Here is a 27,825-nt window from a genome sequence, read left to right on the forward strand (position 1 = left end):
TAGCAACGGAGTAACCCTTTAAAAATAAAAGTTAAAACTTGCAACCAAATTTGCAGAAATTTCTGCTTCTGCCAAAGCTCTGACCTAATGTTTTACTAGTCTCAAAGCTTCTATTCCATGGATCTTATCATATTCTCTTAAAGTCTGCAACTGGTGGGTGGGGCGGGCCTTCACTCTAAAACTTGTCTGCATAGGAAATGTTTCCTCTGTTGGGTAACATAGAAAATTCAAATTTGTAATAAGTTACATATCAAATAAATCTTGACATATTACCTATTAAAATAGTACCATAAAACTGACGATTCAGCACATTCATTCAATACCGTCACGCTCTTCTAGATTTGAGCTGAGTTTAAGGCTATTTTAGTTGCGTATATAATTTCAGCTGTCATGAACTATTCCAATAATAACATAAGATGAGTGGATTTCTTTGCAGACATTTCTGTTGCACTATATGTATTTTATGAAATGAAACATATTTACAATCAGTTTTAGTTAAAAACTAGAGGGATGCCAATGGACAGAATATAAAATATGGCATATTTTTCCACTGCCTATAAAAAAGTAATATGTCCTTGATTTTTTTTTTTTCTTTGAAGCGGGAGGAACTTGTACGAACCTTATTATTATTGATAATGTAATAATCAACATTTTCATTCACAATAAACATATTGTTATTCTGAACAATAGACATTTGTCTTGTTTATAATCTTTATAATTCATTGTGGCATAAAAATGATGAGCTCGCCATGATTTTTAGATTTACATTTGCAACTGTTGTCAAATGTGTTCTCTGCACAGTCTGCAGCCCCTCTACTTGCTCTCCTGAAAAATAATCTAAAGGGAATATTTAATATTAAAGGGAACCTGTCATCACTACTCATGCTGCCGGAACCCTAAGTCATCAGGGCGGTCCCTTGCAGCTTCTTCCCAAAGAAGACATCGAGCAGACCAGAGCAGAAGATCACCCATAATACTGATCAGTGCTATGCCCTATGCATAGCACTGAACAATATTAGCAATCAAAATATAATGTTAATGACCCCGTATGTTGAACAGCGTAAACATAAAAAATAAAAAAAAAGTCCAAAATTGCTGCTTTTATGTCACGTTGTATTAAAAAAAAAAAGTGATTTAACCCCTTAAGGACTCAGGGTTTTTCCGTTTTTGCACTTTCGTTTTTTCCTCCTTACCTTTTAAAAATCATAACCCTTTCAATTTTCCACCTAAAAATCCATATTATGGCTTATTTTTTGCGACACCAATTCTACTTTGCAGTGACATCAGTCATTTTACCCAAAAATTCACGACGAAACAGAAAAAAAAATCATTGTGCGACAAAATCGAAGAAAAAACGCCATTTTGTAACTTTTGGGGGCTTCCATTTCTACGCAGTGCATATTTCGGTAAAAATGACACTATCTTTATTCTTTAGGTCCATACGGTTAAAATGATACCCTACTTATATAAGTTTGATTTTGTCGTACTTCTGGAAAAAATCATAACTACATGCAGGAAAATGTATACGTTTAAAAATGTCCTCTTCTGACCCCTATAACTTTATTTTTCCACGTACAGGGCGGTATGAGGGCTCATTTTTTGCGCCATGATCTGAAGTTTTTATCGGTACAATTTTTGTTTTGATCGGACCTTTTGATCACTTTTTATTCATTTTTTAATGGTATAAAAAGTGACCAAAATACGCTTTTTTGGATTTTTTCGGCGCGTACTCCATGGACCGTGCGGTTTAATTAATGATATATTTTTATAGTTCGGACATTTACGCACGCGGCGATACCACATATGTTTATTTTTATTTACACTGTTTTTTTTTTTTATGGGAAAAGGGGGGGTGATTCAAACTTTTATTAGGTAAGGGGTTAAATGACCTTTATTAACACTTTATTTTTAGTTTTTTTTTTGCAGTGTTATAGGTCCCATAGGGACCTATAACACTGCACACACTGATCTCTCATCCTGATCACAGGCGTGTATTAACACGCCTGTGATCAGTGTTATCGGCGCTTGACTGCTCCTGCCTGGATCTCAGGCACGGAGCAGTCATTCGTCGATCGGACACCGAGGAGGCAGGTAAGGGCCCTCCCGGTGTCCTGCAAGCTGTTCGGGACGCCACAATTTCACCACGGCGGTCCCGAACAGCCCGACTGACTAGCCGGGATACTTTCACTTTCGCTTTAGAAGCGGCGGTCAGCTTTGACCGCCGCTTCTAAAGGGTTAATACCGCACATCGCCGCGGGTCCCGGCCGTTGATGAGCGCCGGGACCGACGAGATGTGATGCGGGGTCACAGTGCGACCCCGCTTCATATCGCGGGAGCCGGCGCAGGACGTAAATATACGTCCTGCGTCGTTAAAGGGTTAAAAGTTTTATATAAGCAAATGTGGTATCAATAAAAAGTACAGATCACGATCCAAAAAAGGAGCCCTCATACCACCCCGTATACAGAAAAGTGCAAAAGTTATAGGTGGTCAAACTAGGGCGATTTTATACATACTGATTTTGTACAAAAACGTAATATTTTTTTTTTTTTTAAAGTAGTACAATAATAGAAAAGTAAGTAAAGATGGGTATTATTTTAATTGTATTGACCCACAGAATAAAGAAAACATGTCATTTTTACTGTAACGTGTACAATGTGAAAACTAAACCCTCATAAAAATTTCCTCACTAAAGACATTTTTTGGGGGGGTTCACGGTACATTTTATGGTAAAACGAGAGGTGTCATTGCAAAGTACAATTAGTGACACAAAAATCAAGCCCTTATATGGGTCTGGAAATATAAAAGAGTTATGGATTTTAGAAGATGAGGAGGAAAAAACTAAAATGCAAAAATAAAATTAGCCTGGTCCTTAAGTTCAAAATGGGCTTGGTCCTTAACCCCTTGGGGACAGAGCCCATTATGACCCTAAGGACGGGAGCATTTTTTTCAAATCTAACTTCAATCACTTTATGCATTAATAACTCTGGGATGCTTTCACTTATAGATTTGATTCAGAGATAGTTTTTTCGTGACATATTCTACTTTATGTTAGTGGTAAATTTTTGTTGATACTTATTTTGTTCATCATTTCTTGGTGGAAAAATTCCAGAATTTCAGGAAAATTTAGAAAATTTAGCATTTTTCTAACTTGTACATGTCAAATAAGTGACATATTGATTCACACATACAATATGTTAACTTTATGTTGGCATCATAAAGTTGACATGTTTTTACTTTTTGAAGACATCAGAAAGCTTCAAAGTATAGCAGCAATTTTCCAGTTTTTTAACGAAAATTTCCAAATCAGAATTTTTCAGGGACCAGTTAAGTTTTGAAATGAATGAGGGTTTTTATGTTGGAAATGCCCTATAATGGACCCCATTATGAAAACTGCACCCCACAAAGTATTCAATATGACATTCAAAAAGTTTGTTAATCCTATAGATGTTTCACAGGAATAGCAGCAAAATGGAGGAGAAAAATCAAAATCTCCATTTTTTACACTAACATGTTATTGTAGCCTAATTTTTTTTTCCCACAGAGGTCAGCAGAGAGCACTGTGGTTGTGACATCAGGGAAATCCTAAAAGAAAAGCATTTCCTCTGTAGTATACAGCGCATAAAATGTATTGGAAGAATTAAGATTTTTTTTAATAGAAGTCATTTACAAATCTGTTTAACTTTCTGGCACCAGTTGTTTTAAAAAAAAAAAAACAACAAGTTTTCAACGGGAGTACCACTTTAACACCCCACAGGTGATTGACGAACTTTCGTTAAAGTGGGACGTAAAAATAAAAATTAAATTTTTTTTTCAATAAAATGCTGGTGTTACCAAAATTTTTTCATTTTCACAAGGGGTGAGTATGGAAATATCCCATATTTGGATATAAAGTGTTCTGCGGGCGAACTACAATGCTCAGGAGAGAAGGAGCGCCATTGAGCTTTTGGAGAGAGAATTTGGTTGGAATGGAAGTCGGAGGCCATGTGCGTTTACAAAGCCCCCATGGTGCCAGAACAGTGGACCCCCACATATGGAAACTACACCCCTCACGGAATGTAATAAGGGGTGCAGTGAACATTTACATCCCACTGGCGTTTGACAGATCTTTGGAACAGTGGGCTGTGCAAATGAAAAATCTAAAAATCTGTCAGACACCTGTGGGGTGGGTGTAAATGCTTTCTGTACCCCTTATTAAATTACCTGAGAGGTGAAGTTTCCAAAATGGGGTCACATGTGGGTGGGGGGGTCCACTGTTCTGGCACCATGGGGCTTTTTAAACCCACATGGCCTTCAATTCCAACCTAATTCTCTCTCCAAAATCCCAATGGCGCACCTTCTCTTCTGAGCATTGTAGTGCACCAGCAGAGCACTTTACATCCACATATGGAGTATGTTCATACTCAGAAGAAATGGTGTTACAAATTTTGGGGGGCTTTTTTCCTATTACCCCTTGTGAAAATGAAAAATTTGGGGTAACACCAGCATTTCAGGGAAAAAAAAACAAATTTTAATTTTCACGCCCAACTTTAATGAAAATTTGACAGACCGTCAGTGCATTCTGGGAGTTGTAGTTTTGCAACAGCTGGAGGCACACGGGTTGGAATCTAACTCAGTGTTTCCCAACCAGTGTGCCTATAGTTGCAAAACTACAACTCCCAGCATGCACTGACAGCCGAAAGGCATGCAAAGAGTTGTAGTTATGCAACAACTGGGGAAGAACAGTTTGAAGACAGCTAGGTAGTGGTCTCAAAACTGTAGCCCTCCAGATGTTGCAAAACTACAACTCCAAGCATGCCTTTTGGCATGCTGGGAGTTGTAGTTCTGCAACATCTGAAGGGCCAGATATTGCAGAATTACACCGCCCAGCATCCCCGACTGTCCTTCTAAAATTTACAAAACTGCAACCCTTAGCATGCCCTGACAGCCAAAGGCTGTGTAGTGGTCTCCAAACTGTGGTCCTCCAGATGTTGCAAAACTACAGCTTTCAGCATGCACTGACTGTCTGGGCATGCTGGGAGTTGTAGTTTTGCAACATCTGAAGTGGCACAGTTTGGAGACCACTATACGGTGGTCGCCAAACTGTAGCCCTCCATGTTGCAAAACTACAATTTCCAGCATGCCCGGACAGTCGGGGATGCTGGGCGGTGTAATTCTGCAATATCTGGCCCTTCAGATGTTGCAGAGCTACAACTCCCAGCATGCCAAAAGGCATGCAAAGAGTTGTAGTTATGCAACAACTGGGGAAGAACAGTTTGGAGACCGCTAGGCATGCTGGGAGTTGTAGTTCTGCAACATCTGAAGGGCCAGATATTGCAGAATTACACCGCCCAGCATCCCCGACTGTCCGGGCATGCTGGAAATTGTAGTTTTGCAACATCTGGAGGACCACAGTTTGGAGACCACTACACAGCCTTTGGCTGTCAGGGCATGCTAAGGGTTGCAGTTTTGTAAATTTTAGAAGGACACAGTGAAGATCACTTACCAGCGATCTTCAATGCAGCCTCCTCCACCGCTGCCCTTTCTGCCCTGCCACCTCCTGCCGCTGATGCCGCAGCTTCGGTAAGCCGGCATGCTCTCCTCCCCTCACCGCACTTTTTTTTTCAAATGAACTGGTGCCAGAAAGTTAAACAGATTTGTAAATTATTTCTATAAAAAAAAGATCTTAATCCTTCCAGTACTTATCAGCTGCTGTATATGACAGAGGACGTTGAGTTGTTCTTTTCTGTCTGACCACAGTGCTCTCTGATGACACCTCGGTCCATGTCAGAAACTGCCTGGAGCAGGAGAGGTTTGCTATGGGGATTTTCTCCTACTCAGCAGCAGCTGATAAGTACTAGAAGGATTAAGATTTTTTTAATAGAAGAAATTTACAAATCTATATAACTTTCTGGTACCATTTCATTTAAAAAAATAGTTTTCCACCGTAATACCCCTTTAAACTCCACCAAACAAAAATTAAAGGAGTACTCTACTGCCGACTATTCCTCCTCCGTTGTGTCGGGCTGGGAAAAAAAATGAAAATAAACTTTCGCTTACCTTCCTGCGATCCCCCGGAGCACTGCTACAGCTGATCAGTCCTCCGGTTCCATCTTTTTCCGTGTGCGATGTCCCACCTCTGTTGGTGATAGACTGAACGCCATGTGATGATCCATGCACAGGAAGAAGGCAGAAGAGCGGACCGGAGGACCGATCAACTGTAGCAGCACAGGGAACGCAGGAAGGGAAGTGAAAGTTTATTTTCATTTTTTTTTCTAGTCCAGGCACAAGGGAGGAATAGTCTGAGCTAGAGTACTCCTTTTAAAGGAGAAGTATCATGGTGAAAAAATTATCAAAAATATATAAGTTTGAGATCATGGGGGGGGGGGGGGGGGGGTCACGACCCCCCCCCCTTCATGAATAGGGGATACGTTTTTCACCATAATATCTCCTTAAAATGTATTCAGCTGTAAAGAAGTCAGCCTTGATTTTTATTTACATTCAGAAGAGTAGAGGGTGGGTCTGCAGACTGAGGCTCATTCCGCAGCTTACAATATGAAATACAAACAATGCAATAAGATACATGTCCATAGCCTTTAAGGTGAAAGAATTAATTGAAATTAAAGGGGTACTTCGCCCCTAGACATCTTATCTCCTATCCAAAGGATAGGGGATAAGATGTCAGATCGCCGGGGTCCCGCTGCTGGGAACCCCCACGATCTCTCCTGCAGCCCCGCGAGTAATGTGCACGGAGCGATGACAGGCAATACAGGGGCCGGAGTATTGTGACGTCACGCCATCCCCCCTCGTTACGTCACGCTCCTCCATGCAAGTGTATGGGAGGGGGCGTGGCAGCCGTCATACCATCTCCCATAGACTTGTATTGAAGGGGCAGGGAGTGACGTCACAATACTCCGGCCCCTGTATTGCCCCTCATCGCTCCGTGCTGCAGGAGAGATCGTGGGGGTTTCCAGCGGTGGGACCCCCGCGATCAGACATCCTATCTCCTAGCCTTTGGATAGGGGATAAGATGTCTAAGGGCGGAGTACCCCTTTAATTTGTCATAATGAAGAATACATTTTATACATTTAAAACAGAATCCTATGCATCCAGACAATTGTCTTCTATGGATTCTGACAAATATCTCCACTGTAAAGAGAGATGGTGGTAAATACCCGCTGCAGGACATATCTGTACATATTAGTAATGGAGGTGTCAAAATCTAAAAGATCAGTGTACATTTTGGTCCATTTAAGTAAATGTACATTTGGTCTTTTGACATTTAGCAGTAGAATCCGATTATTTTCAGGTTCTTTTCAAGTAAAATAATATGTTGTAGTCAGCATGGTTCACTGTGACGATTCTTTTGCCTAAAGTCTCATTCAAATTAGAACTGATGTGTTAAGTTAATGTAAGGAGGAAGCACAGAAAAGAGAATTCTTCATTACCGCTCTTTAGTTTGACACATTGGCTGTCACAAAACTAGTGCAGTGACCATGCTTGCATCCATTTTCTAATGCTTCTTGTAAAACTGTATAGTCGTAATTTTTTAATGGGCAACTTCCTCTGGCTCATTCTTAAGACATGTCGAATATGTGTTCACATAGCGGGACAAAGCTATAGATTAACATTCTGTGTTGTCAGCAAATTTAAAGTCAAGAGTCTTTGTAATATATCTCTGCATCTGATGCTATCTAACAGCAACCATAAAGCAGACTTGTTGATGGATATTATTATAGTTTTCCTTTTTATGCTAATTATGAAACACAGGTGCAATAGCACATTAAAGTATGATTATGGCCCTGTACTCATCATGTTCCTGGGCTCTGTCGCCAGTTTACCATCAAAGCGTTATTTCATCTTATACAGCAACATGCCCATAGCATAGCCATAGGGTTATATAGACCAAACTTACCGTATATTCTCGAGTATAAGCAGAGTTTTTCAGCACGATTTTTCGTGCAGAAAACGCCCCCCTCGGCTTATACTCGAGTGAACTCTCCGCCTGTCAATCCCTTCTCAGTGGTCTTCAACCTGCGAACCTCCAGATGTTGCAAAACTACAACTCCCAGCATGCCTGGACAGCCATCGGCTGTCCGGGCATGCTGGGAGTTGTAGTTTTGAAACATCTGGAGGTCCGCAGGTTGAAGACCCCTCCCCTTAAGTTTTCTACTCACCTCCCCTCGGTGGAAAGGAAGGGTGAGCTGGTCCGGGCCATCTATGCTTCAGGGACCGTCCAGTGGGGAAGATTAGTCGTTCCGGGCTGTCCATTTTCTCTGGGAGGCCCTCTTCTCTGCACCGGGCCCATCCCCGGACTAGTGACGTTGTCTTGATGATGACGCACAGGGACGTTCCTGTGCGTCGTCGTCAAGGCAACGTCACTAGTCCGGGGCCGAAGTGGAGAAGAGGGCCTCCCGTTGAAGATGGTCAGCCCGGAAGGACTAACCCTCCCGACCGGACGGTCCCTGCAGCATAGATGGCCTGGACCAGCTCACCCTTCCTTCCCACTGAGGGGAGGTGAGTAGAAAACTAAAGGGGGGGGGGGGGGGTCTGGATGATGACGAAGGCCGCATTGGTCTTCAACCTGCGGACTTCCAGATGTTTCAGAACTACAACTCCCAGCATGCCCGGACAGCCGATGGCTGTTAGGGCATGCTGGGAGTTGCAGTTTTGCAACATCTGGAGGTCCACAGGTTGAAGACCACTGGATTGACAGGCGGTGATGGTGAAGGGTGGGGGGTGATGACAGGGGGATGATGACAAGCGGTGATGATGACATGGGGGATCATGTATTTCCGACCCTAGGCTTATAGTCAAGTCAATAACTTTTCCTGGGTTTTTGGGGTGAAATTAGGGGCCTCGGCTTATATTCGAGTATATACGAATTGGGACAGCATTTCGAATTGGGACAGCATCGGAAGGGTAGAGTTAGGGCAAAAGGTGAGAGAAGTATGACAGCTTTTATATAATTATATATATATATATATATATATATATATATATATATATATATATATATATTTTTTTTTTTTTTTTATGCACAGGGAGGCAGATAATTGCTAACTATTAGGTGTTCCAGAAAAAAAAACCCTATAAGAAGAGCAAGAACCTAAATAGAATTCCCTGTGCCACTTTTTTTTATCAACTGATTTGAAATAGTAAGCAGGACTAGGGCTTTCCTTCCTTTAGTAACAAACTATCTCTTCTCTTCATAAGAAAAAACCTGGCAATGTTATGAGCCAAAAACATATGAAGCACCGGGGAGAAAGATACGAGCACTGATCAGTATTATTGCATCTTTATTTAACGTTCACATGTTTCCTGCAACTTTTCGGTAAATAGTCATAAATGGGCCAGGCTGTTCTGAAAGAGGAAGAGTGGCTGAAGTAATTGTTAAAAACCATATTATATGCCGGTCTTCTCTCAATAATAAATAAGGCGATGGCAGTCTTTCTATACATATATTGATTCCTAGGCTAGTACAGTATAGTACTCTTTAAAAAACTGCCTTATTGAACAAAGTTCTGCAAAAAAGATTAGACTTGTGCTTTATTTGTAGGTCTAGAACTTTTATAGTCTTGTCCAATTACCGAGAAACATTCTTACATGATACAAAAATCTCCTGGCAAAACGTGCTGCTTTATTACTCATTGTGATATTGTTATTCTGTTGCTCTGAGAGTTTTTTTCTTGTAACTATTTGCATATTTTTTTGCAGCTCAGTCGTATTGTTTCCCAGAGGAGAAAAACAACTCATGAACTGGACCTTGAAAAAATCTAAAAATAAGATTACAACTCTTATAATTGGGATTATCTAACCTGCAGTAACAGATGGGAGAACATTAAGTATTGATGACTTCTTGTCAGTGCTGTGGCGACAGCAATACAAACCTTGCAATTGTGGACAATCAATGACAGATTTATGAGATAAAATGAACAACTGTTATTTTTATACCACTTTTATTCTAATATTTGTATATGTTTAATCATGCAATTTTGTAAGATTAAATTATTTATACTTACGGTACCTTTTTTACAGTTATCAATTGATATTTATATTATTCATCAATCACTCCACTTAAGTAGGATCATCAGTCCTCCTTTGCTCCACCCAGTTGCTTAAAATATTTGCAGACTCTTCCACCATTAAACACATCATTTTTTGACTGTAATTTTATTGTTAAAAAAGTGATGGTTTAAAAGAAAAAAAAAATGGCACCTGTTTCTTTGCATTTTGGATGGCATAGCTGGGTTAGGGTTGACTTTGCAAGGTCTGATGATTGGGTGACATCCGTTTTGAGCTCCTATGAATGTAAAGTGGGCGATGATGCATACAATGTATGCATTTCCACTCTGATGTACAGGAGCATAGAGTCCAGCTGTAATTCCTGCCACTGTACTGTGCATACATCCTACTAATGGTGCAATCTACCTAATGTGGAGATGTCTCATTTACCTTTTGGAACTGTCTTCATTCTTCATGGCATACTATTTACAAGGTGTTGAAACATTCCTCAGAGATCTTGGTCCATTTAGACATGATGTCATCACACACCAGCAGATTTTCTGGCTGCACATCCATGATGCAAATCACCCGTTCCACCAAATCACAAATTGCTCTATTGAATTGAGATCTGGTTACTGTGGAGACCATTAAAGTACAATGAATTGATTGTTATGGTCAAGAAACCAGTTTGAGATAAACTAAATATTGTAAAATGTAGCTTTAACCTGCTGGAAGTAGCCATCAGAAGGTGGGTACACATAAGGGGATGGGGATGGACATGATCAGCAACAATACACAGGTACAAGCAAAAGAATTACGACAACACACTGCTAGTGCTAAGATATATGTGTAATACAACACTTTTTTCATTGCAATACTGCTATAGAGAAAATTAGAGGTTCTTGGCTTACCATTTGGCCAAATAGTGTGTACCATCCCATCACGATAAGGTGACCTCAGTTGGGACGGACCCTACATTATAGATGCCTATCTTGGGCTCTAAGCCTACAAGTTCTGGGCATGTAAGATCCAGCTATTCCCTACTTAAAAACACCTAGTGGAATAGGTGGAGTGCACGCACCAATATAGAGTCAGCCACTCCCTCCACATATGTAACATAAAATGATCAGCACATCCTACACAACTATTGTATATATCAAGAACACAGGTGCAAGCTGCTGCGGCTGAACTACAAGTACAAGCAAAGGAATTACAGCAGCACACTGCTAGCGCTAGGATATATGTGTAATACAACACTTTTTTTTATTGCAATACTGCTATAGAGAAAATTTGAGGTTCTTAGCTTACCATTTGGCCAAATAGTGTGTACCATCCTACCACGATAAGGTGACTTCAGTTGCCACTCTACCCATTCCGCTAGATATTTTTAAGTAGGGAATAGCTGGATCTTAAATGCCCAGAAATTGTAGGCTTAGAGCCCAATATAGGCATCTATAGTGTAGGGTCCATCCCAACTGAGGTCACCTTATCGTGGTGGGATGGTACACACTGTTTGGCCAAATGGTAAGCTAAGAACCTCTAATTTTCTCTATAGCAGTATTGCAATGAAAAAAAGTGTTGTATTACACATATATCTTAGCGCTAGCAGTGTGCTGCTGTAGCTCTTTTGCTTGTACTTGTAGTTCAGCTGCAGCAGCTTGCATCTGTGTACTTGATATATAAAATAGTTGTGTAGGATGTGCTGACCATTTTTTGCTTTTTACAATACTTAGGTAGGCTATGGGGCTTAAAAGGAGTAGTCTCGTGGAGAAAAACGTATCCCCTATCCAAAGGATAGGGGATAAGTTCAAGATCCCGGGGGGTCCGAGTGCTGAGGCCCCCAGTGATCTCCTGTATGGAGCCCCGGCTCTCCCCCAGAGCGGGGCATCACAACCCCTGCCCGAAGCGAGGCTGCCATGCCCCTTCCATATAGCTCTATGGGAGAGCCTAAGATAGACAAACGGCTCTTCCATAGAGCTATATGGAGGGAGCATGGCAGCCTCACTTCGGGTGGGGGTCATGACGCCCCACTCTAGGGGAGAGCCGAGGCTCCATACAGGGGATCGCAGGGTGCCCCAGTCCTTGGACCCTCTGAAATCTGACATGTTTCCCCTATCCTTTGGTTAGGGGATAAGTTTTTCTCTGAGGCTACTACTTTAATTGATGCTTAATTGGTACTGAGAGGCTGAAAGTGTGCCAATAAATTGTCCCCCACACCCTTACACCACCAACAGCTGGAACCGTTGATGCAAGGCTGGATTGAGTCAATCTTTCATGTTGTGTACTCCAACTTCTGACCCTGCTATCTGAATGTTTCATGTAGCCCATCTGCTTCAAAGTTCCCCATGTTGTGTGTTCAGAGATGGTATTCTGCATACCTTGGTTGTAACAAGTGGTTAAAAGTCACTTTAACACCCTTTCTTTTCCATTTTAAACTTAAGCAAGTTGTCTTGATCATGTCTACATGCCTAAATGCATTGAGTGGCTGCCATGTGAATGGGTGATTAACTAACTATTTGTGTTAAGCAAATGAACAGGTGTACCTAATAAAGTGTCCAGTGGGTGTAGGTCTGTGTACAGTGGTTTTTATTCAGTTTCAGTATGATAGTATTATTCATATTATTCAGTCACTATGTGTGGTTAATGGTTGTGGTCATGATGTGACATAATTATTTATCCCTTATAAAGGCCCTGTAATGTACCTTCTATTGACACATCTTTCCCAGTGTCATGTATCATTCGAGTGATATGTACTCATTGTGGGAAGATGATATAATCATACTGTAGCCACATAATACTGAAGTGCCAACATTTCCTTTATCAGTAAACTAGGGAATGTAGCTGTCTTTCTTTAGGTGTGGCGTCTGGGCTGTTATCTCTTGGTGCCCAGACCATAAGGGCCAGTTGCACCCTGCACTAAATCTCTCCTTGTTGTAGAACCATAACACGTATGAGCCCCTAATCTCATTTGTGGTGCATGAAGTCTAATAGGGCTTATTTCATAGAAGTTTACGAGGTGTACTGTACCTCCAAATGATTTTCAATTTATACAGTGTGGTCTGAGATAGCCGTGCTGTAGCTATTTACAGTCAGGTTCATAAATATTGGTGTAGGAATTACAACAGTTTTATTATGTGCCTCCCACTTGTTCAGGGACCAAAAGTAACGGGACAATTGGCTTCTCAGCTGTTCCATGGCCATTTGCGTGTTATTCCCTCATTGTCCCTATTACAATGAGAAGATTAAAGGCCCAGAGTATTTAAAGTATGCTATTTGCATTTGAAATCTGTTTCAGTGAAGCAAGCTATCATTAGGCTGAAAAAACAAAACAAACCAATCAGAGAGAGAGACAAAACATTAGGCGTGGCTAAGACAATTGTTTGGAACATTCTTAAATAGAAGGAACACACTAGTGAGCTAATCAACACCAAAAGGAAGACCAAGGAAAACCAGGAAGACCAAGGAAAACAACTGTGGAGTATGACCGAAGAATTCTTTCCCTGGTGAAGAAAACCCCCTTCACAACAGTTGGCCAGATCAAGAACACTCTCCAGGAGGTAGGTGTATGTGTGTCAAAGTCAACAATCAAGAGAAGACTTCACCAGAGTGAATACAGAGGGTTCACTACAAGATGGAAACCATTAGTGAGCCTCAAAAACAGGAAGGCCAGATTAGAGTTTGCCAAACGACATCTAAAAAAGCCTTCACAGTTCTGGAACAACATCCTATGGACAGATAAGACCAATATCAACTTGTACCAGAGTGATGGGAAGAGAGGAGTATGGAGAAGGAAAGGAACATGATCCTAAGCATACCACCTCATCAGTGAAGCATGGTGGTGGTAGTGTCATGGCATAGTGGGCATGTATGACTGCCAATGGAACTGCTTCTCTTGTATTTATGGATTATGTGACCGCTGACAAAAGCAGCAGGATGAATTCTGAACTGTTTTGTGCAATATTATCTGCTCATATTCAGCAAAATGCTTCAGAACTCATTGGACAGCGCTTCACAGTGCAGATGGACAATGATCCAAAGCATACTGCAAAAGCAACCACAGAGTTTTTTTTAATGGAAAGAAGTGGAATATTATGCAATGGCCAAGTCAATCACCTGACCGGAATCCGATTGAGCATGCATTTCACTTGCTGAAGTGAAAATGCCCCAAGAACAAACAGGAACTGAAGACAGTTGCAGTAGAGGCCTGGCAGAGCATCACCAGGGAGGAAACCCAGCAATGTCTGGTGATGTCTATGCGTTCCAGACTTCAGGCTTTAAGTGACTGCAAAGGATTTGCAACAAAGTATTAAAAAGTGAAAGTTTGATTTATGATTATTATTCTGTCCCATTACTTTTGGTCCCTTAACAAGTGGGAGACACGTATGCAAACTGTTGTAATTCCTACACCGTTCACCTGATTTGGATGTAAATACCCTCAAATGAAAGCTGACAATCTACAGTTAAAGTACATCTTGTTCGTTTCATTTCAAATCCATTGTGGTGGTGTATAGAGCCAAACATGTTTAGAGTTGTGTTGATGCCCCAATATTTATGGACCTGTGTGTGTGTGTGTGTGTGTGTGTGTGTGTGTGTGTGTGCGCGCATGTGTATATATATATATATATATATATATATATATATATATATATATATATATATATATATATATCTATACTAAACCCAGTCTTGCTTTTCCCTAATTTCTATAGCTGTTAATAGAAAGTTATTATATAAAAGGCCATAAGAAGCTCTCCCTATTACTGACTTGTATTTTCATTTCTTTCATCCCTTCCTGTATATCAATGCAATATTTAATACTAACACCAGGAAGCCAAAGCCTGTAAACTAGATCTATGATATTGGTGGGAAAATTAGGCCATTCCTCATGGTAAAAGCTTCAAATATTTTTACATTATCAGAATTTATGCAAAACTTGATGGTGTAAATATAACATAGGACAGGTTTGCCCACATAAGGACTGACAAATATTGTGATTCTTGTGACAAGAGAAGCCACACTATGCGATAAATCTGTAAAAATAACCACCTTTGTGCTGTAGATTCTCCACTAAATGACTGGCCTGTCAAGGCTTATAGCCCTGATATTTTCTTCCAGCCACTAAGTCTCTTGCATTAGTTTAGAACAGAAAAATATATAATTTTGCATTAGTCACCAAGCATAATTTATATAGTTAATTTACACTTCAAAGGGAAATTCAAATGACAAGATTTCTTCATTTAATTAAGGGCATGTTGTCTTCACATTTGCATATTTCACAAGAAAATATATTTCATATTTGAATACAGTTTTTTATAAGATAAAAGGCAATGTGTATAAAATTCAGATTAATTTATACCTATTTTTTTCCATATATATAGAGATATATCCATATATATATATATATATATATATATATATATATATATATATATATATATATCAGGGGTGTGGAAATTTTATAAAAAAACTACTTGTCCACGGGACTAAAATGGAGCAAAATCTACTTGTCCCTCATGACGATCCACTTGTCCGGCCAATTTTCGCTTTTACGCTCTCGTTTTTTTTCTCCTCGCCCTATAATAGCCATAAATACCTACTATAATGATACCTTTTAATTTTTCAATAACATATTCTCCAAACCAAAAAATTATATATATAATAATCGGTGAAATGAAATTGAAATAGTAAAAGATAATTTGGCAGATTTGGTGGTTTTTCTTTTCTGCGCCATTTACCTTGTGGTTGAGGTAACATGTTAGTTTTATACTTTAGGCGCCTGATTACAGCGATACCAGATTTGTATCGTTTACGTCATGTTTTACTAATTCTGGACTTTTTCAAATTTTTTTATTTGCCATTTTTTAACCCCTGTAGCTTTATTTTTTTTCCGCATATCAGGCTGTATGAGGGCTCATTTTTTGCGCCATAATCTGTTTTTTGTTTCAGTACCATCTTGGTATTGATCTGACTTTTTAATCACTTTTTAACTTTTTTTTCTGGGATATTATAAAAATTGCAAATCTGTGGTTTGGTATTTTTTTTTACATTTACCGTACGGGATACATACCGTATATAATCGAGTATAAGCCGAGTTTTTCAGCACGATTTTTCGTGCTGAAAACACCCCCCTCGGCTTATACTCGAGTGAACTCTCCACCCGCAGTGGTCTTCAACCTGCGGACCTCCAGAGGTTTCAAAACTACAACTCCCAGCAAGCCCAGGCAGCCATCGGCTGTCCGGGTTTGCTGGGAGTTGTAGTTTTGAAACCTCCGGAGGTCCGCAGGTTGAAGACCACTGCGGCCTTCGACATCATCCAGCCCCCTCTCACCCCCCTTTAGTTCTGTACAGTACTCACCTCCGCTCGGCGCTGGTCCGGTGCTGCAGGGCTGTCCGGAGAGGAGGTGGTCCGGTGGGATAGTGGTTCCGGGCTGCTATCTTCACCGGGGAGGCCTCTTCTAAGCGCTTCGGGCCCGGCCTCAGAATAGTCACATTGCCTTGACAACGACGCAGAGGTGCGTTCATTGCCAACGTACTTCTGCGTCATTGTCAAGGACACGCCTCTATTCCGGGCCGGAAGCGCGGAGAAGAGGCGCCCCCGGTGAAGATAGCAGCCCAGAACCACTATCCCACCGGACCACCTCCTCTCCGGACAGCCCTGCAGGACCGGACCAGCGCCGAGCGGAGGTGAGTACTGTACAGAACTAAAGGGGGTGAGAGGGGGCTGGATGATGTCGAAGGCCGCAGTGGTCTTCAACCTGCGGACCTCCGGAGGTTTCAAAACTACAACTCCCAGCAAGCCCGGACAGCCGATGGCTGCCCGGCTTGCTGGGAGTTGTAGTTTTGAAACCTCTGGAGGTCCGCAGGTTGAAGACCACTGAGGGCGGATGATGAGAAGAGGATGATGAAGGGGGGGGTGTGGGATGATGACAAGAGGATGATGAAGGGGGGGTGTGGGATGATGAAGGGGGAGGGGTGGGATGATGAAGGGGGGGGGTGGGATGATTACAAGGGGATGATGAAGGGGGGGGTGGGATGATGAAGGGGGGTGTGTGGGATGATGACAAGGGGATGATGAAGGGGGTGGGGATGATGACAAGGGGATGATGAAGGGGGGATGTGTGGGATGATGTCAAGGGGATGATGACAAGGGGATGATGAAGGGGGGATGTGTGGGATGATGACAAGGGGATGATGAAGGGGGGGATGTGTGGGATGATGACAAGGGGATGATGAAGGGGGGATGTGTGGGATGATGACAAGGGGATGATGAAGGGGGGATGTGTGGGATGATGACAAGGGGATGATGAAGGGGGGGGTGGGATGATGAAGGGGGGTGTGTGGGATGAATACAAGGGGATGATGAAGGGGGTGGGGATGATGACAAGGGGATGATGAAGGGGGGATGTGTGGGATGATGACAAGGGGATGATGAAGGGGGGGATGTGTGGGATGATGACAAGGGGATGATGAAGGGGGGATGTGTGGGATGATGACAAGGGGATGATGAAGGGGGGATGTGTGGGATGATGACAAGGGGATGATGAAGGGGGGATGTGTGGTATGATGACAAGGGGATGATGAAGGGGGGATGTGTGGGATGATGACAGGTGATGATGATGAGGGTCTGGATGATGACAGGCGGTGATGATGATGAGGATGTTAATGACGGGTCTGGATGATGACGGGGGTCTGGATGATGACAGGGGGGGATGATGTATTTCCCACCCTAGGCTTATACTCGAGTCAATAACTTTTCCTGGGATTTTGGGTTGAAATTAGGGGTCTCGGCTTATACTCGGGTCGGCTTATACTCGAGTATATACGGTAATGTTATATTTTAATAGTTTGTACAATTACGCACGAAGCGATACCAAATATGTTTATTTTTATTATGTTTGCATGTTTTTATATAGGAAAAGGGGGTGATTTGAACTTTTAAGATGGAAGGGGTTAATGCAGCGGTCTTCAAACTGTGGCCCTCCAGATGTTGCAAAACTACAACTCCCAGCATGCCCGGACAGCCAACGGCTGTCCTGGCATGCTGGGAATTGTAGTTTTGTAACATCTAGAGGGTCACAGTTTGAAGACCACTAGGTTAATGTGTGTCTTTCAAACTTTTATTAAAACTTTTTTATTTTTTTTTACACTTTATTAGACTTATGAGGAATCATTAGATTCCTCATACAGATCAGTTCTATTGAACTCTATTAATCTGTGTGCTCTGTGATCCATTGATAGAGCCTGATCCAGCCAGGATCTATCAATGACAGAGCGGGACAGGAGGAAGCAGAGGTAAGTCCTCCGGCTACCTCCATAGTGGATCGCCCCCCTGCGATCGCGCTGCGGGGGGGCGATCCACCCCACTAGCCAACCAGGGAGCATTCACATGTCCCTTTAGACGCCGCTGTCAGTTTTGACAGCGGTGATCTAAAGGGTTAATAGCCAGCCGCGGCGATCGGCGCATGCTGGCTATTAGCGGCGGCCCCCGGCTGTTAACTGCAGAGTATGGAGCGGGCAGGTATTCGGAGCCCGCTCCATACTCCCCTGTGAGCGCCGCATACAGTCTCCCCGTGCAGACGTGCGGGGAGTGAAGGCAGAGGACGCAGGTCTGCACGGGGAGAAGTAAGCCACGCCCCCTCATCTCCCCCCGCACGTCTGCAGAGCAGGGGAGAGAAGACACATACAAAGCTTCTCATCTCCCCTGCTCTGCTTCGGAGGAGACAGGCTGCAGAGTATGGAGCGGGCAGGAGTCGGCAGCCCGCTCCATACAGACTGCAGATCCGCTGCACTTGTCAGGTCCGGCCCTGCTTGCCCGAAGCCGGGCTAAGGGCCGGACAAATTCACCTGCCCGGTGCCCAAAACTGCTAGTCCCGGGCGTCGGGCGATAGAAATTCCACATCCCTGTGTATGTATATATATATATATATATATATATATATATATATATATATATATATATATATATATATATATATTGTGATGACTCGCTCTTGCAGATAGGTGCGGTTGCAGTATAGAGGCAAGGAAACAGTACTTTTCAAATCAAAGTTCAGTGTTTTATTCACACTTGGTGACACATATCGCCCGTCAACAACCATGCCTTTCACCATCTCACATACACCCCCCCTTTGTTCAAGCCTGAGGGGTTGAACACTTGTGCAACAGTGGACTCATGATAGGGTATCGGCGTTGCCTAGCAAACAATCCGCCCTGTGCTCAACCCTAAACTTTAAATTCTGTAATGACAGAAATTACCTGGTGACCCTGGAATTTTTGTCCTTTGCTTGGCACATCCACTTAAGGGGGGAATGATCCGTCATGAGACAAAACTTCCTCCCCAACAGACAATAGCGGAGAGACTCGGGTGCCCACTTAATGGCCAGGCACACTCTGTCCACTATACTATACTTGGTCTCGGCCAGGGTCAGTTTCCGGCTAAGAAAGACAATGGGATGCTCTTCCCCGTTGACTTCCTGGGAGAGTACAGCACCGAGACCTACCTCAGAGGCATCGCTCTGTACAACAAATTCCCTTTTGAAGTCGGGTGTCCCCAACACCGGAGATCCACATAGGGCCGACTTCAAAGCGGAAAACGCCTGCTCTGCCTGTTCGTTCCAACGCACCTTTACGGACTTGTGTCCCTTCAGGAGGTCTGTTAAGGGCGCAGCCACCGTAGCAAAATGGATGAACCTCATATAGTAAGCCACCATTCCTAGAAACTACTTCACCTGTCTGGTAGTGACAGGTCGGGGCCAATTCCGGATGGCCTCTATTTTGTTTACCTAGGGTTTGACAATTCCACACCCAATGTCGTACCCCAGGTATTTGGTCTCTTCCAACCCTATGGCACATTTTTTGGAGTTATCAGTTAACCCAGCCTTCCTAAGGGAGTCTACCACTGCCTGTACTTTTAGAAGGTGACTTTCCCAGTCTGTACTGTGGATGATGATATCATCGAGATAAGCTGAGGCATACCGACTATGGGGGAGATTTATCAAAAACAGTGCAGAGGAAAAGTTGCCCAGTTGCCCATAGCAACCAATCAGCTCGCTTCTTTCATTTTTAAAAAGGCCTCTGCAAAATGAAAGAAGAAATCTGATTGGTTGCTATGGGCAACTGGGCAACTTTTACTTTGCACAGGTTTTGATAAATCTCCCCCTATGTGGCTGGAGTACAATATCCATTAGCCTTTGAAACATAGCAGGAGTGCCATGTAAACCAAAGGGTAACAACTAAATAAACCTCCTGGTGTGACAAAGACTGTTTTCTCTTTGGCAGCCTCCATCAAGGGCACCTGCCAGTACCCTTTTGTGAGGTCCAAAACAGAAAAATACAGAGCCTGTCCTAGCTTTTCAATAAGCTCATCAACTTGGGGCATGGGATATGCATCAAACTTGGTCACCTCATTTAGTTTGCGGAAATTGTTACAGAACCGCAACATATCATCTAGCTTGGGTATTAAGACTAGCGGACTGGCCCACTAACTCTTTGACTCCTCAATGACCAGTTATCCAGTTTTAGCATCTGCTGTACTTTTTCCGAGATGGCTTGTCGCCGCGACTCAGGTACCCGGTATGATTTCAACCGTATTTTTACCTGGGGTTCAGTGACAATGTCATGGCGGATGACAGAAGTACTTCCAGGAAGGTCAGAGAACACATCTGTGTTCCTGATGACGAACTCCCTGGCCTCCTGAGTCCGTGCAGAGGAAAGGCTGTCAGCAAATTTTCACTGTGGCAACTGCTTCCCTTGCACCAGACTGAGTGACGGAAAACTCCACCCCTAACAAACCTGGCCTGGGGCTGTCATCCACACTAGTCTCCCTATCTTTCCAAGGTTTCAACAAGTTTACATGGTACACTTGCTCTGGCTTCCTTCACCCGGGCTGGTGTACCCTGTACGTCACATCCTACCTATTCGATCAGTTCATAGGGACCCTACCACCTAGCCAGAAATTTACTATCGACCGTTGGTACCAGAATCTAATCTCCCAGGTTAAAATGCCAAACCTGTGCCTGGCGATTATAAACTCTGCTTTGAGCTTGCTGAGCTGCCTCCATATGTTCCCTAACCAAGGGCAACACTGTTTCCATCCATTCTTGCAACTGAGTAACATACTACACTTTTGTGCGGCGTGGGCTGTTGTTCCCAGGACTCTTTGGCTATATCCAGGCCACGCGGACAGCAAGAACCCAGTAAAGGCACTTCTCACACTGAGAACATGAGGTAGGGCAGCAAAAGATCCCAATTCTTCCCATCTCTAGCCACCACCCGCTTTAACCCCTTAAGGATGCAGGGTTTTTCCGTTTTTGCATTTTCATTTTTTCCTCATCACCTTCTAAAACTCATAACCCTTTCAATTTTGCACATAAAATTCCATATGATGGCTTATTTTTTGCGCCACCAATTCTACTATGCTATGTAGTCATTTTACCAAAAAATCCACGGAGAAACAGAAAAAAATTTCATTGTGCGACAGAATTGAAGAAAAAAATGTAATTTTGTAACTTTTGGGGGCTTCCGTTTCTACGCAGTACATTTTTCGGTAAAAATAACACCTTAACTTTATTCTCTAGGTCCATACGGTTGAAATTATACCCTATTTATATAGGTTGGATATTGTCGTACTTCAGAAAAAAATCATAACTACATTCAGGAAAATGTATACGGTAAAAATTCTCATCTTCTGACCCCTATAACTTATTTTTCCACGTACAGGCCGGTATGAGGACAAATTTTTTGCGCCATGTTCTGAAGTTTTTAATCGGTACCATTTTTTGTATTGATCGGACTTTTTGATCGCTTTTTATTCATTTTTTCATTATATAAAAAGTGACCAAAAATACGCTATTTAGGATTTGGAATTTTTTGTGTGTACGCCATTGACTGTGCTGTTTAATTAACGATATATTTTTATAGTTTGGACATTTCCACACGCGGCGATACCACATATGTTAATTTTTATTTACAGTTTTTTTTATGGGAAAAGGGGGGTGATTCAAACTTTTATTAGGGAAGGGGTTAAATAACCTTTAACTGTTTTTTGCAGCGTTATAGCTCCCATAGTGGGCTATAACACTGCACACACTGATCTTTTACCCTGATCCCTGCAAAGCCATAGCTTTGCATGGATCAGCGAGATAGGGGCTCGATTGCTCAAGCCTGTAGCTCAGGCTTGGAGCAATCAAACGCCGATCGGACGTGACGGAGCAAGGTAAGGGGGTCTCAGCTAGTGTCCTAGCAGATCGGGACATCGTGATTTGATCGCGATGTCCCGATCAGCCCGACTGAGCTTCTGGGAAGCGTTTACTTTCATTTTTAGACGAGGCGATCAACTATGATAGCCGTGTCTAAAGGGTGCGCGCGGCACAACGATCTATGCCACTCGTTATTAGCCCAGTGTCCCGGCTATCGTTAGCAGCCGGGATCGACCCGGTGTGATGCGGGGTCACAGCGTGACCCCGTTTTAAACACCGGGACAGGGGCGTACAGGTACGCCCTTCGTCCTGAAGTTAAAAAATGTTTTTGTTTGAGTAAACCTTTCTACAAGGCCGTCCGTCTGCGGGTGGTACACAGAGGTTCATAGCTGCAGTAACTTACTGAGCTCTTTCATTACCTTTGACATAAACGGGGTGCCCTGGTCAGTCAACACCTCTTTAGGTAAGCCCACTCTGGAAAACATTTCCATTAGCTCCTTAGCTATAAGCTTGGCCGAGGTCGCAGAAGTAGTGCCTCGGGATACCGAGTCGCATAGTCCAGGACTACCAGGATGTGTTGGTGCCCCCTAGCGGATTTTGGCAACAGGCCTACAAGATAGCGATCCATTCAAACGGGACCTTGATAATTGGGAGGAGGACCTGGGGACTACGGTAATGTGGCTGGGGGCTAGTTATTTGGCATGATGGGCACAAAATTATACACACTGGGCCAGTAAGAGCGCTGCAAAATTCGGTCCTGCATCTTCTGCTGGCCCAGGTGCTCCCCTAGAACATGTTGATGGGCTAACTCTAACACAAACCTCCGATATGCTTTAGGCACCACCAATTGTTCCACACTCACCCCCTGCCTGATTTAACCGGTATAGCATCCCTTGGTGGACCACAAAGCAGGGGTATACAATTTCAGTCCCCAGTTGTTGTGGTGCACCTTCTACAATTAAGACATTTTCCCAGGCCCGAGATAGGGTTGGGTCCTGATGCTGTACTGTATCGAAATTTTCTCCGGAGACATTGAGGTCTGCCAACTCTGGTCCTGACGGCAGTTCCTCCACATCTCCGTGAATACACAGGACTCCAGCTTGTCGGCACCAGGTTGGACCTCACTAGAGTCACCATGCTACCTGAATCTATTAGGGCCACCAAGACACTTGGCAGAGATGATCAGAGTCCACTGCCCTGAGAACACCGGAAGCACACAGTCTCTGGGTGTACATGGACAGGCAGAGAGCATAGCTCATGTCCATGGGCTCTTCCCGCTGGGGATAGTTGGCCCTAACATGTCCCGGTTATTGACACCTAAACACAGCAACGGGGCGGGGCCCTTGGGAAACACCTCTCGGGGACTTTTAGGGCTTTCTAGCTGCCTGGGCAAGGGTGTGGAACCTCCTGGGTTTCACCGCCCCCCTCCTGCATTTTAATTTCATGGTGGCCTCAAACTTCTCCAACAGGTCCACCATCCCAAGTGGGTTGCCGGGGTTTACTTTGGAGGAAATGAGGCAAAGCCCTCCAGAATATATCTGCCAGGAGACGGTTCAGCATAGTGTGGTGAGTTAGCACCTCTGGCTGCAGCCATTTTTGCAGGCGCTGCAACAGGTTTTAATACTGTGGCCTGCCAGGCTCAGCCGGCTTGTATTCCCACTGATGAACTCGCTGGGCCCGGAATAACACATTTACCCCCAGTCTTGCCAAGATCTCACCCTAGCAACAACTCCGAAAGGTTATCGCAGGCTTGGTTCTTAGCAATAGCGTGCTGCAACACAATCGCTGACCTCACTGCGTTGCCCGCATCCTCCACAGCAAGGCTCCTAGGTTAACCCTTCAGGTGCTGTCCCTTCTGTTCCCATTAACCCTTCAGTTTCTCTCCCTTTGCTCTTGCCCTCTGTTAATCCTTCAGGTGCTGTCCCCTATCTTTTCCCGTTAACTCTTCACAATGCTGTCCCCACTTCCTCCTGTTAACCTTACCTGGTCCTCTTATCCCTTTTTGGGGTTTTATCCAATTAATCGTACCAATAGTCAGCTAACAATCAATTTTAGAAATAATCATTAGTTGCAGCTCTACATTGGTTACAATAGACAGAAATTATCTTCATCATCATGCAGCTGTGATTCTTTTTAGCCCACCACCGGTGTCCCCTACTTTCTCCGTCCATTGCAGAGCAGCTGCATGCAGGATATGAAGACCACCACCTGCCGCCAACCCCGTTGTCCCCTATCACCAGGTGTAGAACTGCACACAGTCTGCTGTTATCCCATACCGTATGCTGTCCCGTACAAGTGTGCTGTGGTGAGCTCCCCCTGGAAGCCGAAATAGCATATGATCTGTCCCTGGTGTCCGAGTCTGCTGTGATGAGCTCCCCCTGGTAACCAGAAGCTGCAATACCATCCCTGCTGTGCAAGTGGTCCAGGAACTGCTGTGGGAGATCGTTACAGTCTCCAGACAGTGTGTGGGAGCCAGGTACTTCACAGCCCTTATATGTTCTTTTATTTGTTTTTTGTTCAACAATAAATGTGAATTCTTCTTCATTGAAAAATAAGACTTAGCGCATCTTGGGAGCAAACATTAATGTAAGACACTGGGATGAGAATTATCAAAACCTGTGCAGAGGAAAAGTTACCCAGTTGCCCATAGCAACCAGTCAGCTTGCATCTTTCATTTTTAAACGTGTCTGTGCAAAACAAAATAAGTGATCTGATTGGTTGCTATGGGCATCTGGGAAACTTTCCCTCTGCACAGGTTTTGATAAATCTCCCCCACTGTCTTTTTTGGGGGGAAACACAGTAGCAACCAATCAGATTGCTCCTTAAATTTTGCAGAGGCCTTGTTTAAAAAATGAAAGAAAAAAATTGCCCAGTTGCTATGGGCAACTTTTCCTTGGGACAGGTTGTTTTGATAAATTCCCCCCCCCCCCCATAGTCTTCAATGTAGCTGACTTCCAGAACACATGCCATGCATGCTCAATATAATCATTTAAGCTTATATAGAGGTACTCGCACTAAGAGTCACATACATGGAACCAAATTGCAAGTAACCCCAGGCCCTGGATAACATAAAATATGTATAGTCCACTAAAAATTAACTAACACAAACAATTTTTGCAAACTAAGTGGCAATACATATGGTGACCGTGGCCATCCAGCTTACCCATGAGGAGAATGTAACAATTTATAGAGGTTAAGCTCATTTTTAACAACTTTACAAACAAAAATAAATTCTGAGTAATGCATTTATTTCCTGCTGCAGCCTTCTGCACTTAAATGGGCACTCTCATTAAAACTAATTTTGCTATTGCACTCCTTATGGTAAATAAATTTTTCTATGTTTCATTTGTGTTTAAAAAAAGCTGCCACTAGGTGTCTCCCTACTTGTCCAGAGCACTTCCCCCCCCCCACCCCCCATCACTTACACAGACTTTGGACTCCTGCTGGCCTGGCAGAAGTCCAAACACAGGAAATGCAGTCTGGAGTGCAGAGGAGGGTGTATCCAATCATAGCTTATCTCACACTTAACTGCCGTTTGCTGTTGGTTGCAGAGTAAGGGAGGAAGGAGTTCTCCCCTGTATGGCTTCAGATGATGTCAAACCTGCTGAGTAACATCCATTCCCAGTCTATGAACCTGAGGCTGAGCAGAACATACAGAGCAATATCAAGATAGAAAACTAAAAAATAATAATATAATAAACTAAAAAATAATAATATAATTTATTGTACGTCAGTTACCATCAATTTATGTTTTTCGGGGGCATAAGGCCTAAAGATGCCTACACCAAGTAGATAGTAAAAAATCAATAGTGTATGAAATAGTGGAACGTGGCCAAAACTAGGTTATCATGGTTAGTGTATTAATAAAAATAAATACAATTTCACTTCAAAAGAATCATTCTGGTCCTGAAATGAAGAACAGCATTGTGTCCTGCTGCATGGTGCCTCAGTTTGGCCATATCACTGTATTGTGAAGCTAATCTCCCATAGACGTGGGATAATAGCTCAATAAGTTGGCATTTGGTACAGCTTGCAAGTCGTGTGGAGTTCAAATGTCAAACTTATAAAAACTATGCAATATTGGGAAACTGTATTATGCTGCTGCTCTTGAGCTTAATAAGGCACGCATTTCCAAATCTGTAATGGGGAAATCATGACAGGCTGACAGCAGATATCGCATCAAATCTATGTGGTAAATACAGCTCCAATGTGTGACTGCAAGAAAAATTCAGTAAAGTAAAAGGTAATACAAGTGAACATCTGTAGCCATCAGCCACCTTGACTAACTCCTAACTTGATAAGTTATAAGCTTTAAACAGAGTACAAAAATGTCAAATCCTGTTTTTATGGCAATATGTATCTAGTGAAATTGTTTAAAATATCTAATGCAATTCCATCATTAAATTAGTTAAATATTTAAAGGACAACTATAGTGAAACACTTTTATATATTCCCGTGCCCGGGCCTCAAAAACAAACAAAATAAACTTATACATACCTTCCTACGAGCCCCCATTGGTCCGGCACAGGCCTCATGGTCCGGCAGTGCTGACCTCATTCCACTTCCTGGGGACGGGGATGCCGCAGAGCCGTCTGTGTATCACTGGCCGCAGCGATGTCCCGCCCCAGCCTGTGATAGGCTGAGCCCACTGTCATGTAAGAAGCCGGCCAGAGCTCCTTACATGACAGTGGGTTCAGCCTATCACCAGACAGGACATCGCTGTGGCCGGTGATACACCGACGGCTCTGCTGCATCCCCGTTCCCAGGAAGTGGATGAGGTTAGCACTACCGGACCATGAGGCCTGTGCCGGACCAACGGGGGCTCGTAGGAAGGTATGTATACGTTAATTTTGTTTGTTTTTGAGGCCCGGGCATGGGAATATATAAAAGTGTTCCACTACAGTTGTCCTTTAAGGCTCTAACACAAAATGCTATATGGCTCTTAACCATATTGTAATGCATGATAAGTAAAAAATTAGATATTAAAAATGCAAGTCTTATGTCACATTTTTTGCGCACACACAATATATACATTAGACATCAACAAATGTACAGTTTCAATTACTTGGAAACATGGAAATGCAAGAGCATAAAGGTTAATTGGCCAATTGGGTGCCATAAATAACTTCACTATGACGGATGACCTGGGTTAGGCTGGGTTCACACTACGTTTTGTCCCATACGGGAGCGCATACGGCAGGGGGGAGCTAAAAGCTCGCGCTCCCGTATGTGACCGTATGCGCTCCCGTATGTCATTCATTTCAATGAGCCGACCGGAGTGAAACGTTCGGTCCGGTCGGCTCATTTTTGCGCCGTATGCGCTTTTACAACCGGACCTAAAACCGTGGCACTAGAGTAAGAAGGGTTTGAGCATCTTTAGCTAGATTGGATTGTTGTTTTTTTCTAACCTTCTCTTGCAATTCTATCGAATTTCTCTGAAATTCCAAAATGCCAGTTTGTGAATTATTCTTTGTAATTGTTCTAAACAATAAGGGTCAATAAAGAGATAATCAGCGGATGAACATTCACAAGAAATGCTAATACTGTATTCTACTGCTTACTAACAGATCATGTGATAATGCATAGAGGGTGACACCAATATAAACATCAGGATTTATTGAGTTTATTGGCATCCGCTTTCTCCCA

The 27,825-nt window shown here is 43.0% G+C and overlaps 1 protein-coding gene across 5 annotated transcripts in view; it reads left to right on the forward strand.

The window, feature by feature from the left end:
- The window catches only part of SCLT1 (sodium channel and clathrin linker 1), a 304,861-nt gene that overhangs the window by 158,811 nt on the left and 118,225 nt on the right, over nt 1-27,825 (forward strand). Inside the window, exon 21 of one of the 5 annotated variants that reach the window (XR_008890864.1) lies at nt 9,695-9,735. The exons of 2 other annotated variants lie outside the window; for them this stretch is intronic. Coding sequence is in view for 2 of the 3 variants with exons in the window: in XM_056563491.1 (XP_056419466.1) it covers nt 9,695-9,757 (63 nt within the window). In the remaining variant the exon portion in view is untranslated. Of the gene's footprint in view, nt 1-9,694; nt 11,393-27,825 lie in introns of those variants that run through there. 2 more of the 5 variants (XM_056563491.1, XM_056563477.1) reach the window with 2 other exon arrangements.

The sequence above is a fragment of the Hyla sarda genome, chromosome 1 (assembly GCF_029499605.1).
Source record: "Hyla sarda isolate aHylSar1 chromosome 1, aHylSar1.hap1, whole genome shotgun sequence".
Lineage (NCBI taxonomy): Eukaryota > Metazoa > Chordata > Amphibia > Anura > Hylidae > Hyla > Hyla sarda.